Here is a 14,135-nt window from a genome sequence, read left to right as displayed (position 1 = left end):
GACCCAAAGAAACAAAAAGATAAAGTTTAAATTTATATTCATAAATACAAATATATAGAATTAATTTGTTAAATTAGCTTAAAAGTTAAAAAGTTCATGTTTTAATCGTAAAAGATAACAATAGTTCTAGCTTTCCTGTTTTGTTCATTTCTTGTACAAGGAATTTATTTTCATCTAAATAACTTGTACATAAAAGTTTGTATAAATTAACAATTGGTATGCTTATATATTACATAATAGTACATTCATCAATATCAGATTAAAAAAACAAAATCTTTATATTTGAAAGATATCAACGGTACGGTAAAATAAAAAAAAAAAAAAAAAAACAATTACGCTAAACTGGCTAAATAACAAGGAAAAGGATACAGATACAAGGAATAATTTATATATATTTTATCTAAAACTAACTCTCTTTATTCCTTTCGTCATTAAATTTGTTCATTATTGTATTCAATGTGATTTAAATCTTTCTCCATTTCATTCATATCTCATCGTATTACGTAACTATACTAAAAAGATACCACATACAATCATAACAACGAGAAACAATAAACAATAAAGATGAGTAACGAATAATTTACATTCATTAAACAAATCACTTACACTTCTCATACATGCGTGAATAGTATTACACTAAAATAAAATCACATTGTTCTCATCTTTTTCGATTTAGCACTGTACAAGAAAAACAATTTTGATTAAAAGATATAAATCAAGATGCTTTTTAATTAAACAGAATTCTTTGTTAGAATGTACTTTATACACATGGTAGAATAATTATTATCCGACTTTTAAATGATATATAATATTTCAAATCGAATATGCTCGGAAATATAATTTTACATATAAAAAGTCTTCTTAATAGTAAGTATTACAACCTTAACTGGGCATGAATTTGATAATTAGCAACATTTAAAATTTTTTTAATACATTTCACTAAAGACTAGACAAAATTGTATTCAAAGAGATTCTTTGTTCATTTATTTTCTTTCCCTAAAACTGTATCCAATCATCGAAACCTGAGATTTTTATTTTAAATTTCAGCACGTAATACTTTCACTATTTTCATTCAAAGTAATTTTAAAAATTCTGTTCACTTCCTCTAAAGCAAACGAAAACCTGTTTTGTAAATATTGCACATAAGTAATTAAATATTTATCTCTCTGTGCGCATTGATTTTTTTTTTTGCTTGTATCGCTTAATATTACAATAATCGATTCTAATCATAATTACCACTGGTAAATTATAGATAATACTAATATTGTTTTCCAAATAAAGGAATGATAATCGTGATTATATTATTGTAACGATTCCCGATAATTTTACCATTAAAAGTTATATGCATTTTTTTATTTTTTCCATCGGCAATGTATATCAATATAAATATTCCATCAATATAGCTTACATTGCAATTTTATTATCATCCAGCGCTTTTTGGCGTAACTTCCTGTTTCGTTCTCTATTCTGAACGCCATTTGTCTAATAGTTTTATAAAATGTCATGATCCGCGCAATAATGATTCAAAACTATTTAAACTATTTAAAAATAGTTTTGATGGCGGGAACAACTAGTTGCCGACGGAAACTATACATATATCTGTGAGAGAGACGGAAGTAGAATTATTACAATAAGAAAATTCAAGGACCATGATAAGACCTAAAATTTGAAATGCAGAGTAACAAAAATAATTAAAGTATTACATAAAGTAAGAACAACAATATTGATCTAGATCCTGTAAAAAAAAGTTAGTTATTGATTCGCAAAAAATTGCAATAGTAAAAATTAGTAAACATTGAAAATGTATTAAGGGCTTAATGTCGACAATTGATTTGTTTAAATGCATAGATGATGTTATAATAAATAATATAATGGCTCTTAATTGAAAGAGGAGTTTTGATGATGAAGAGAAGACAATGAAAATTATAGGGGAAGTATACATATTTTGATTGAAATACCATCAATGACTATCTATATTCTTTTCAAGTAAAGACCAGCTCAAGATGGTCCCATTCTGAGAAAAACAAAAAGTATCATTGCTTGGCTTACTAGGATATATGAGTTCCCGGCGACAACTTTCTTAAAAGATTTTGAATGAACATGTAAATTAGTATACGATATAATATTGTATATATTTTTCCTTGAAAAATGAACAAATGAAATGCAAGTAAAAAGGCACTATATCTGGGTGTGGGAAACAATCAGGTATTTAGGCCTCCCTAAATTTTTTTCTCTGCCGTACACCTCCGGTAAATCACAGATCTTTCAGTAAAGAAGTTACGCCGCTGCGATTGAACAACTTCCATTCTATTACACGTGTAAAGTCTTGTTTCTTCGTTATTGATCATATGCACATTAAGAAGAAAATCAGTGTAAATTAGAAACAGCCACGCTTAAATTAGTTCCGGTGGTATTCGATAGTACATTGGAAGCATAAAATAATGTTTTAGTCGTATGTCATTTTTATAAACTAGAATGGAACCATTATGCTATAAACGATGAAATGTGTTTTCCATTATTAATAATACTTGACTAGTTGCGGGGAGAAATTATTAATTGGCAAGAGAATGTTTAATTGTTCCGTGCATAGCATACCATTGCCATGCCATGTTTTCAGTGATCTTGAATACATTTCATCGTTATTTCACATTATGTAAAAAGACCGATGTTACTTTATATTGACTGCCGAGGATGACATTCATCTAACAATCATTTTCATTAAACAGGTGTTTCGTGATCAGTCTCTTCAATTCTTCCCAATCTCCATGCATTTGGATCCCCTGCTGCTGCAACGTAGCAATGTCAAAGATTTTTAATTTATTTCGCTTAATGCTAATCAAAATACAGCAGTGCCCGAATATATGCAAACAATCAAAACCGAACATTTATATATATATATATATGAATATTTATATATTCAAGGTTGGTCATGAAGTAATTCTAAGAATTGAACTTTTTTTTATTTGAAGTTGATACCTAATCTTGCATAAATGAGAAAAGATACACCAGGAGCAAATGCAACAGCGAACTACAATTAATTATACGTAATTGAATTTCTTAGAAATAATTCCTCACATATAGTCGAGCACCACCGTACTTCAAATAATGATACATCTGTAATATGTAAACTGTGTTTATATACAACTGATATATTGTACTTCTCCGCAATATAAATTTATAGACTGCGATATACCTAAATACAATTAAATATGTAGATAAAAAAGAAACCAAAATTTCAATTAAAAATAACAATAAGAAATAAAAGATAATAAATATAAATATACATAAGAATAATATGTTATTGTCAGATATTGTATCTTGTTTTATTGAATTTACTTTTTCTTTATTAACTATGTAATTAACAGTCCGCTGGTGAGGATGGGTCAATTCTGATTCGTATTCCGTCTTTATTATCAAGCGATTCATAAGATTATTTATATTATCGGCTAAAAAATTGGTCCCTTCTAGATTACGAGGACTATAATAAACTGCAATGGAATCATTTTTGGTTGAAACATTAAGCATCGAACTTCAAGAAAGAATCAAGAAGCTTCTTCCAGAAAGCGTTTCCATTCGATGTTGTATGTACACACGTAATGACAATAAACATAATAAAAAATATGACTAATGTTCACAATATATTTGTAAATCCCATGCAATAAACCTGATAAACACTTTATTTGCAAATCGTACAAATATACGATAAATCTGTTAAAATTTATTTCCTAAAGTCTTCGTTGTCTAACCATCCGCCATCCGACCGTTAATAAGTATTATTTTTACATCGCATTTATGATGGTACCATAAATATTAATTTAACGTTGAAGTATAGTCGAAATAAAATTCAATAAAATTGCTGAATTATGCTTCGCAAAGTCTGATAGCAATAGTTTAATAGAATTACTGATATCGTCAACAGAAATAAAATATAAAACAAAAGTACATAGGCACAACTCACCTGGATAAAATAACCAGAAGAAAATAACAAATGAAGTTACCCAATGATATTTGTATAACATATGGATATCCATTGTAGAAACATAATACATACATATCACGTACAAATTTTTGTGCTAAGGTAATCGCACAGCCTGTGACACAGGGATATTATAAGGAAGTCTGAACATTGTTGTGTTGCACAGGATCTAAGGGAAGTGTACGTAGGTGATTGATATGATGCAAAGTGTTGTTCAGCACTTCCTGACTCGTGTACAGCAGCGGCATTCTTTCTTCTATCCAAAGCAAAATCAAAATTGATGCACAATTATAAAGAGTGTACGTTGTAATAAATTCATAAATTTATATGATCATCGTTGCTAATTTGTAAGCACATGCAGTAATTCTCATGCGGACAGCAATTCTGGAGTATAATTTTTGTTGATCTTATATTATTATTTGGTGCTTTAATTATAAGGACGCATATTATTATAGTTTGAAACATAATATATGTATGTCTTTGCAATGATCATATTGTTACATATTAGATAAATTCATATCTTAACGCTGACTCCAAAACTGTACACTGATTGTAAGTTTTAGATGAAACCAATAGTTTTAATTTTATATTTCTTTTATTCTTAATTGGCAGAAAATATTTTAGATAAATGCTGAGAAGTAGCAAGTGAAACAATTGTCATGCAAAATTGTCATTTGTCAGTTTTTAAATAGATCCATGTATTTCTCGTATAACTTATAACTTTTGGAAAAACAAAAATAGTGACTTGCGTAACTTAAGATAATTTGACTAATTAAATGATTTTTGCTCGAAAAACAAAAGACGTATCAGTGAATCAATTCCAGCGCAAGTCATTGTTTTTGTACTTTCTTTAAAATGTCTGGAATGTCTCCACTAATAAAGAAGTCATGTAGATTGTACGTATAATATTCCCAACACAATTCTTCGATCATTATCTAAAACATTTTTTAATGATACTAATATTTTTAGTATTTTCATGTATTAAAAAACAGTTCAAATATCAGTTTCGATTTTTTAAACAGTTTTAAAGTTATACAGCAAAGCTGTTACAAAAAATTGAGGTAATCATTCGGAATCATGGCCGTCTCACTGATTTGGATGATATTGAAATATGTTGTTATACGCCTATAATCAAAGCTTTCGTCTTTACTAAACTTATTAGTCTAATCAACTCTGGGATGTTTTGTCCAATAAACCCCTCTTTAAATTAATATTGACGGTATTTTAATTATCCTAAACTCCTTGAAATACCACATAAATATATTTGTACATATTACTCAATAATTAAACTGCGAAAAGTAGTCGCTGACAAAACAACAGCTTAAAACGCAAGAGGTCAGGTTAAACATAATAAATAATATATGCTTGTATTTTATATACGAATTTATTTCCATGTATATAATTAATATTATAATTATAATTACTATTATGCAATTGGAAATATTTTTGCAATAATGTATAGGGAGAAGTTATTTAAAATATTGATATCTACAACGTATTTCAATATCATCCAAATTGGTGGGGTGGCTAATGATTCCCAATAATTACCAAAATCGATATTAGTCAACATATCAATTCCAATCATAATTCCAAAATGAATTTTTTTTATTGGTTTTGAATCAGTTCTATATTAGTCCTATCAGTTCCAGCATTGATTTCTTATAGAATGAAATTGTTAAATGTGTTTATGTGTATGCTTGTATATGCTATTTCTATGGGGAATGTGTGTTACATATTGTAAAAGTTTATTCCGAAACAGATAAAAGAAACCAAAGACGTGTTTCTGCTACCGTAATATTGATTTCTTATGGATTTTAATGAATGTGTGTATCGCAGCCAACACAAGTGATAATAAACTGTGTATAGTAATATCTCGCTTTTAGCAAATACCAAATGCATGATTTTGCCACTTATCTAACGTTATTAAAGGATATCGTGGACAAAAAGAAGAAAAAATTTGTGCAAATGAAGTTGTTCGAACAATTTTTCAAAATAAAAACTATCATATTTCATCTATTATACATTGTTTGTTTATTAATGTAATAAAATTTTGTAGTAGATGTCTACGTGTATCTTGTTCGAATACTAAACACAAAAATATCTTTGACACGATTATAATAAAAGTCTTAAGTACTATTATTTCTTTCTCTTTTATTCTTTTCAGTTTTTCATTTGCAAGTGTGTGTAAGAGTTCCATGTGCATTAATTTATAATAAGCAAACAACTAACTATTTTTGCGGATCGATTCATGTAATCATACTGTTAGAATACATTATATTAAAACATATTGTAATAATACCTTGATCAGTACGGTATTCCATAGTATATATTTTGGCATGTATTTATTATACTATGCAAGGTAGCGATGCACTTCTAAGACACAAAGTAGCCGTAAGCATTGAAGTAGATGGATTAGATTCTTCTGGTACATTTTCTATCCATATATTACTTATAATTCTAACCACATTTTGTGCCTTTTCTCACTAAATTTTTATTTGTATAAATTAGTACCACACGTCGTAACACACATATATCTGACATGTCAACAAATAGTATATATGTACCAGACACATTTAAAACTTTCATTCTGTAAAGAATTGATGATGGAACCGATGTGAAAATTAATATAAAATCAATATAGAACAATAATTTTAATGTAAATTATTGTATAGAGGGTCAAACAAATATAACAAACTTGCAATTATTCTAGGATGTAAACATAGTAGTGTTTTTAAGTGTACGATGTCAATATATAAGAGTTAGATCTGAAATGATCCTTTTTAAGAATCTGGACGCCTTGAGGCGAAGTAAAAAGTATGAAAAAAGACTAAAAATAGAAGCGAACCTAAGCCTGATCCATTAGTCACAGTAAATAGAAAAAAATTATACATTTTAATAAATATATCGCTAATAGATACACTTAAATATATTTCAAGTATTGCTATATTTGTTCCACGCACTACACATACATATATTGAAATGTTACTTTGTTATTCTGCAAAATGACAGTGATCAGCTACAGGAACTATCCATATATGTACATACATAAATATACAAAAGAAATTGATACAGTATTAACATATGATTTTCTATGTACAGAGATCTTCCTCTAAATAAGTCATCTAATTATCTCCTTTAATTGCGAGGATAGAAAAAAATGTTACGCACATAATCTGTAGTATACATGTATCTGTTTTAAATGTGTTACAAAAAATTTTCTTTCCAATATCACTTTTTCAAAGGTTTTCAAAAGGTCCTACATTTCCACGATTTATAATCAAGGATAAAATATTGTAAATAAACATGTTTATTATTACGCTACGGATATCTAGATTTGCCCATTATAAAATTTTTATCATTGATCGTCTGAGATGATAGATCACTATAGCATTTATTATAAAATATTGGTGACCTTTGATTTTACATACTAAAGTGCTCCATATGTACACGAATAACTAATGTACAGTACAATATACAAGAGAATTACGTATGTACTTACACGTAAGAGAAACAGATTAACCTTGACATTCTGAAAAAAAATGACATTGGAAGAAAGTCATTCTTGCAACGTAATCATTCTTTAAAGCTATTTAGATTATACATATACGAAACATATTTTTGGATCACAGTTTTAAGAGTTAAGTAGATGACCTATTTCAACTAGTATACCCCATATAACAATATATTGAAAAGATATATTATCATAAAGGCGAACATTTAACTATATAGATATTTACACATATTTAACAAAAGAATTCTTTAAGATAAAAATATCAATAACAAATGTATAACATTTTTTCTAAACCTTTTATCCTTCGTTAGAAAAGAATTATTAAGTAAAATGTACTTACCTTGAAGTTGACGACTGATGAGAGCAGTAATACCTTGACTGTCGCCAGTCTTTTTCACAACGAAAAGTTTGGTGTCAGGATCATTCTCTATAGTTCCAATACCACCCAAACCAATTACTTGTCCATTTTGTTGTTGATGACTACTAGCAGCCATTGTTTCACTGACCTAAGATTGTATCATTTATATAAAAATGTATATAATAATGCATGGTTGAATTTCACTAAAATGTGCGAGATTGTATATTCACATTGTACCTCCATTTTTCCCCTACTACTCATCGTCTCGAGCTCAGCGAAACCTGACCCAGTAGAGAAAGAACGAGAATCGATTAAATGAAAAGAATAAATAAATATGCTATCCTGCATGCGAGAATTTCACTGCTGGGCCCCGAATTTGACGAAATTCAACCGTACATTACTGTATCAATTAATATTTCTATTTATCTACAACTTTTAATCGAATTGAAAACATAATGAAGCCTTAATAATGTCGTTTAATAAAAAAGAAAAGAAATTCATTCTAATGACAGAAAATTATGTAATCTATATGTATGCGTACATACCTGCATCAATTTTTTGACTACATCTCTTCCCAAAATATGATCAAACACTGCCTGCAGAAATTGATCACTAATTATGCTTAACTTTAACTTGTCTCTATGCCATAATAATATTCTTGATTCCTCCATAGCTGTTATTGATACCTATATAAATAAATTGATCTTTTAATTTACAAAAATTACATTTGTAAAACATATTATTATTATTGACTAATATTGTTTAAATAATAATGGTTTGTGCTTTACAATAAATGATACAAGTTATTAAACTTTATAATTTATATAAACCTGAAAGTACTCGTCCGTGGAGACACCAAACCATTCTGGAGAATCCAGGAACTGATGTGGGAAGACAATGTGCAATGCTCTTCCATTTTGTGATACTACTAATCTGAAAAATTTGTATAAAACGTTTAAATAATTTGAAACAATTAATATATATATTATACAGAGTGTTTTTAAAACGTACTGTGTTTCTTAATATGAAATAAAATACTTTTTGTTTCCTATCAACTTGTCGTTAACTACTTTGCTTAGTTAAAATTTAAGAAATTTTGTAAATGATTGGAGCTCAACCATGTTATTACATATACGAGTATAAAATATTAATATTTATAATGCAAACTTACTTTCCAGAAAGTACCAAAGACAACGAATCAACTTTGGTCACTTTCTCTTGGGCATAAACTTCTTGATACTTCAACTGTCGTATAACCTTCATACAATTTAATACTTTTTTGAACTGATGACGCGATACCCTTAGTGGCTGGAACACTGCAATATATACCTGTAGAAAAAAAAAAGACGAAAATGAGACATAATATTTATGTAATTTTATCAATTACAAAAGTATAATGTACAAGGAAAGAAACATTACAAATGTTTTACATATTGCTTTGTAATTTAAACAAAATTAGTTACTTTCAATTTGTATTAGAATAAGTTTAATTGAATATAAAAATAAATTTTAATCTATTACTAATTACAAAAATGATAATAACTTTAAACTTCTATTGATAAAAGAAAGCATCGTATAAATTTTATAATGTAAAGAAATTGCTCAAATTACATACATAAAGATGCAAAAGAAAGGATAATATATAAAGAGTTCCAGCATAATGCAGATGCAGTAGCCAAACGTACAAGCAATTTACAGTAGTTACTAAATGTCTAATATAACTAGCTATACGATCTAAGACATTAACAGTATACTACTTAGAATACACTATACCATACTACAAATAATATTTAAGAGAGTGAAAACATAGTACAATTTTAAAAAAAAAATAAACATCTCAGTACCAAGAATTACGTATTTCTATTTTTGAATGTCATCCATTCTATGAATTTGCACATTGCCTGTTTAATATATTTCTAGACCTTGTAATATTATTACGATATTCATTTGTAAACATAATATAAGAATTTGTTTTGATTATATGTTAAAAATATATGGAAATATATAACTGAAAATATCCTATAATTGTGTTATGCGGAATATTAAATTGTATATCAAAGAATATGGACTGAATTATTTTTAAAATAGCTCGATACATAAAGTGTATATTAAGATTAAAACGTAGTAGTTTTTGTTTATAAATTATTATAAGAGTACCTTTATTTTCAGATCAATAGTGTTTAACCACATATATATATACATATATGAACAATACTTTGTTACATGTTCATACATACATATACGAACAATATTCTGCGACATCAAGTCAGAGAATCATTCTCTTTCATTCTTCTCTTAACTTACCTCTTCAACTTCCCTTGAAAACTTGATAGGCCTGAGCTTGTAAAGAAGCGTGCATACATGGACGAAGTTGATGGCAACAAATAGAGCATTCCAGAGAGCAGCGTCCAGCCAGCAAGCTATTGTCCAGCCCCACAAAGCAAGAAAGGCACAGCCCACGAGTAGAGTGCACCTTAAATAGAGTACACCGTGTATGCCACTTGGTGCAAGGTGTGACAATAGAAAGAAGGCATTTGCTAGTTGAAAGTAGATGTGATTCACAGAAATTCCTTGATAGGGTTGGCAGGTAAGAACTCCGTACAGAAAAGTTGGAGGCACTATCGGCGAATGAGGAGAACCAGATCCATGACCGACCACTGACAAACCAGTAGCTGTAAAATACATTTATTTACATCGGGTAGCATTAATTTTGATAAAAATATATACTAATATTGATTATTAAACTCAATAGAATATAAAAAATAAGCTGTTCACCGATAATGTATTTAAAACGTATTAAATAGGAAATGTTTTATAATTATTATACTACCTAACATACCTGCTCCATTATCAGTGGTCACATTCCTACATTCGTCGTCGTCGTGATGCGTTGAAATTGGTAGTGTCACTTCTGATGTAACAGTATTGTGAGGAACATTAGACGCAGCTGCGTTTGTTAAGCTGGCATCGATACCAAAAGATGCCCAATAAGAGAATACAAAGAATAAAATAGAAGCACGCCAGCCTTCTCGGCTTCCTATAGGATCAAAACAGATCCACATCCCCGCATCACCACCGAGCTAAATCAATTTCGTCTTACTCTGTAACGTTACAATAAATGTTTTCTAATAACTAAATATACAAAATTAAATTAGTAGATATTAAATTGAATGCTATACGTCGCTTACAAATATCCTATCGTTGTTCACATTTCTACTCTCAGCTAAAATTAGAGCTTGAAGACAAATACCATCTTGTGGACTTCAAATTAAGGAAGGGTATTTGCATTACCAACAGCTGCAGGAAGACTATAGAAACATCTGTAATACAAATACGTCATATATGATCCATGGTTCTTAAATATATTTTCTTTTATAGATTTGTCATACTTCTTTATTTATCGAAAATATTTAAGTGTAGTTTTAATAATATACGTTTTAATAAAAATTAATAATAATATTTTATATTGAAATAACGTGAATTACCCCGACTAAAAATGTCAAAATCCAATAAAACAAAAGAATAGAAATATCATTGTTGTTTGTAATGATCGAAATTTAAAGAAATTGTCAAATTCCACCGACTAACATCGTTCAAGAGATTTATGAACGTCGGATAGACTCGTTTTATGTTGACTTTCGCATATTAATGATCGTGACTATTAACGCACGTTATAAAGTATCGTATCGAGATCAATAAATAACTTACTCATGGAAAATTTAAAAAGATGAGAACGTACGCAAGGCATACAGATGGAAAAATAAACGATGACGTCGAGTAAATTGATAGGCGAAATAAACCGAACTCGTACACGAAACAAACTTGCTTATCTAATGAACGTCAAACTAGCAGAAAGACGTTACTTTAGCAAGGACAAGTACAGGGCAACGGTACAGAGCTGAGAAGCAGAAAGGGGATAAAATAGGCCACGCGGCCCCTAATTTTAGGTTCGTTCGAAAATTTACTAGCAAAAACTAAGATCGTGTACAAAAAATTACTGCTGCCAGGTACATACGAAGTGAAAATGACGTATAAAATAAAATAGAAAGGGTGAAAATTTAACATAACGGAAACCCTCGCATCAGATTGGAGATTTACAGTTTTTTTCCAAATACCCGACAAATTCTACAAATTTCATACAACACGTGCAACTCGATTTGAATCGATTGTTCATTACCTATTTATCAGTCTGTAACGCATTATATTATTATTAACAATTTGATTTCGATTTAACCATATCGAGACGAAAGCGGGAAGGTTCTCTCCCACCAGGTAGTCGAACTCCGAAATAGCATAAACCCACATACGCAATGCACTTTAATATGTATCGTGACATCAAAAGTTTATATGAAAGTGTAGTTCTATGTAGAGTATACTTAAATTAAGTACAGTTATGAATTATTGATATTCACTGACTTTTCAGCAAATGTTAATCGAGCTCTAGATGAAAAGACATTTTTTATCCGAACGTGTAAGGATTTTATATTTTATGTACGGACGCTTAATTTATGTATTTCCAATGAGTGTACGTGCTCCGTTTTGTGCATATCCATGTTTTTAGACTTATATCAAAAAGGAATACTGAAAACTTTATTATTTTATAAATAAAGATTTCCGACTTAATTGTTTGGTCTGATCAGTAGTGCTAAAGAAACGTTTAGTTTCCAATGACATTAAAGCTCCACGCCACAGCCGACTCTAGTACTAGCCGTGCTGAAGGTATAATGGCAACACCGCGGGAGTCCAGCTTCGATATACCTAGCCCAACCTCCCAGCCTCCCACTACCCACCGGCCTCTGAGCTACATAGGCTCCATCTACCGGCCTTCCGGTCTCCCGCCTATCTTTCAAATGTTTCAAATATTAACGTACCGAAGTCCATTAAATGCGAGCAACGGAGCAATAATCCAGGTGTTTCATTTATTTATATTAACTCTACAGATCCTGATTTTGGTGTGTAGCACACTTATTTAATGTAATCTATAGCATTTTTGGACATTTTGTTTTATATAAATTTTTTTTATAAATTTCACATATTCATTAATAATGCCACGGCGTTGCTGTGTTCCCAATTGCAAGGGAAATTATGATAGTACCTTAAAAGATAATAATTACAATTCTATATTTTTAATCCCCAAAGATGAGGAATTGCGGGAGAAATGGAGGGTTGCTATTCCTCGTAAGAATTGGACACCATCAAAATATTCTGCCGTCTGTAGTTTGCATTTTGCAGAAACTGATATCGAAAGGTACCACGGTATTCTATCGCCCAATTCAAATGTATAGTCCACTGAAAAGTCTACAAACTTTAGCTGCTGATTCTGATCTCACGCTTACTCAAATTTCTCAATTAACTGGCCATTTAGTATATTGGGCTAAAGCTACTATAATTTATCCTGTTTGTGAAAGCAATGTTTATGTTGTATCACCAGATGCTGTAATAACAAATCAATTATTAGAAGCATTTTCCGAAGAATTTCCAGGACTTTGTCTTTTACAGGTATCTATGAATTATTATTTGTATTATTGAATATCATTTAAATTAAATATACAACCAAATTTAAATTATAAATTCATCTAGGTGATCAGCGACTTTTCATTACCGACTTCGATAAGTCAAAAATTAAATCCTTTAAATCAATCGCAACAGCAAACGCAATTAGTGAAAATAGTCATATGGTTATTAAAAAATCATTTACTCTTACAATTACATACATATGTACAATATATGCCAACTGTGCATGGTCGAACACCATTGGTAAGTTGAAAGAGATTTGTTTTTTTTAGAATTTATTAATTAATAATCTATCTTTCGAAGGATATGAAGAATGAAATGAATCATAACTTAAATGAGATCACAGAAAGTGGAAACACGTGGAATTTGAACGATGCTTCAAAAGGAATTCCAACTGATATAAAGGAAGAGTTATCGATGAATCTCCACAAAGAAAATGGAATATATAATTATCAGTCAGAAGATTATGATATTCCATCCGATGATAGAAAATTGCTTGACAGATTATGTCGTTTAGATTATTTTAATGGAGGGCATCACTTAGAAGAAATAATGTATTTAGAAAATATTCGCAGGTCTCAATTACTACAAATTTTAGATAAATTTCGAGATGTATTGATCACGTGCGAATGCGAAGACCCTGCCATAGCCCTATTTTATAGTCAATTTGATTCTTAATAGTCTCATATTAAATTTATTTTTAAATTAGGTATAAATTATATTTTGTAAATATTAATTTAAAATGTTCCAACATATTTGGATGCACAATAAGTTTT

The 14,135-nt window shown here is 29.5% G+C and overlaps 2 protein-coding genes across 9 annotated transcripts; one reads left to right on the top strand and one right to left on the bottom strand.

The window, feature by feature from the left end:
• Positions 1–309: 309 nt before the first annotated feature.
• LOC122403835 (blood vessel epicardial substance-like) lies at positions 310–11,709 on the bottom strand. 8 transcript variants are annotated; one of them, XR_006259650.1, is made up of 10 exons: positions 11,554–11,709; positions 11,034–11,165; positions 10,685–10,946; positions 10,150–10,517; positions 9,017–9,174; positions 8,676–8,778; positions 8,391–8,531; positions 7,828–7,993; positions 3,959–4,232; positions 310–2,786 (listed from the first exon to the last, which is right to left on the bottom strand). XR_006259650.1 is itself a non-coding variant. In XM_043407589.1 (10 exons), exons 3-10 carry the CDS (start codon positions 10,905–10,907, stop codon positions 2,719–2,721), a joined length of 1,299 nt encoding a protein of 432 aa, XP_043263524.1. In that variant the 5' UTR covers positions 10,908–10,946; positions 11,034–11,165; positions 11,554–11,709; the 3' UTR covers positions 310–2,718. The 8 variants fall into 8 exon arrangements, 3 of the variants coding, with proteins under 3 accessions (XP_043263524.1, XP_043263525.1, XP_043263526.1); XR_006259651.1 differs by having other exon boundaries at positions 310–2,783; XR_006259653.1 differs by having other exon boundaries at positions 4,052–4,232.
• Positions 11,710–12,899: 1,190 nt separating this feature from the next.
• On the top strand, positions 12,900–14,037 carry LOC122403845 (GATOR complex protein NPRL3-like). The gene is made up of 3 exons (XM_043407607.1): positions 12,900–13,344; positions 13,426–13,602; positions 13,663–14,037. Exons 1-3 carry the CDS (start codon positions 12,985–12,987, stop codon positions 14,035–14,037), a joined length of 912 nt encoding a protein of 303 aa, XP_043263542.1. The 5' UTR covers positions 12,900–12,984.
• The last annotated feature ends 98 nt before the right edge of the window (positions 14,038–14,135 follow it).

This window comes from Colletes gigas, unplaced genomic scaffold (genome assembly GCF_013123115.1).
Source record: "Colletes gigas isolate AHSC1104 unplaced genomic scaffold, ASM1312311v1 Colletes_gigas_Sc00078, whole genome shotgun sequence".
In the NCBI taxonomy this organism is placed as follows: domain Eukaryota; kingdom Metazoa; phylum Arthropoda; class Insecta; order Hymenoptera; family Colletidae; genus Colletes; species Colletes gigas.
This window is presented reverse-complemented; position numbering and strand designations above follow the sequence as displayed.

Excerpts from the sequence above, each read along its gene's own strand:
- LOC122403835 (XM_043407589.1), bottom strand. The coding sequence starts at position 10,907 with ATGTGGATCTGTTTTGATCCTATAGGAAGCCGAGAAGGCTGGCGTGCT. Across the intron at positions 4,233-7,827 it reads CATCAGTCGTCAACTTCAAG|AAGAAAGAATGCCGCTGCTG; the intron begins GTAAGTACATTT and ends TGCTTTGGATAG. Across the intron at positions 2,787-4,160 it reads GCATCATATCAATCACCTAC|CAGCAGGGGATCCAAATGCA; the intron begins GTACACTTCCCT and ends GCTACGTTGCAG.
- LOC122403845 (XM_043407607.1), top strand. The coding sequence starts at position 12,985 with ATGAGGAATTGCGGGAGAAATGGAGGGTTGCTATTCCTCGTAAGAATT. Across the intron at positions 13,345-13,425 it reads CAGGACTTTGTCTTTTACAG|GTGATCAGCGACTTTTCATT; the intron begins GTATCTATGAAT and ends AAATTCATCTAG. Across the intron at positions 13,603-13,662 it reads TGCATGGTCGAACACCATTG|GATATGAAGAATGAAATGAA; the intron begins GTAAGTTGAAAG and ends TATCTTTCGAAG.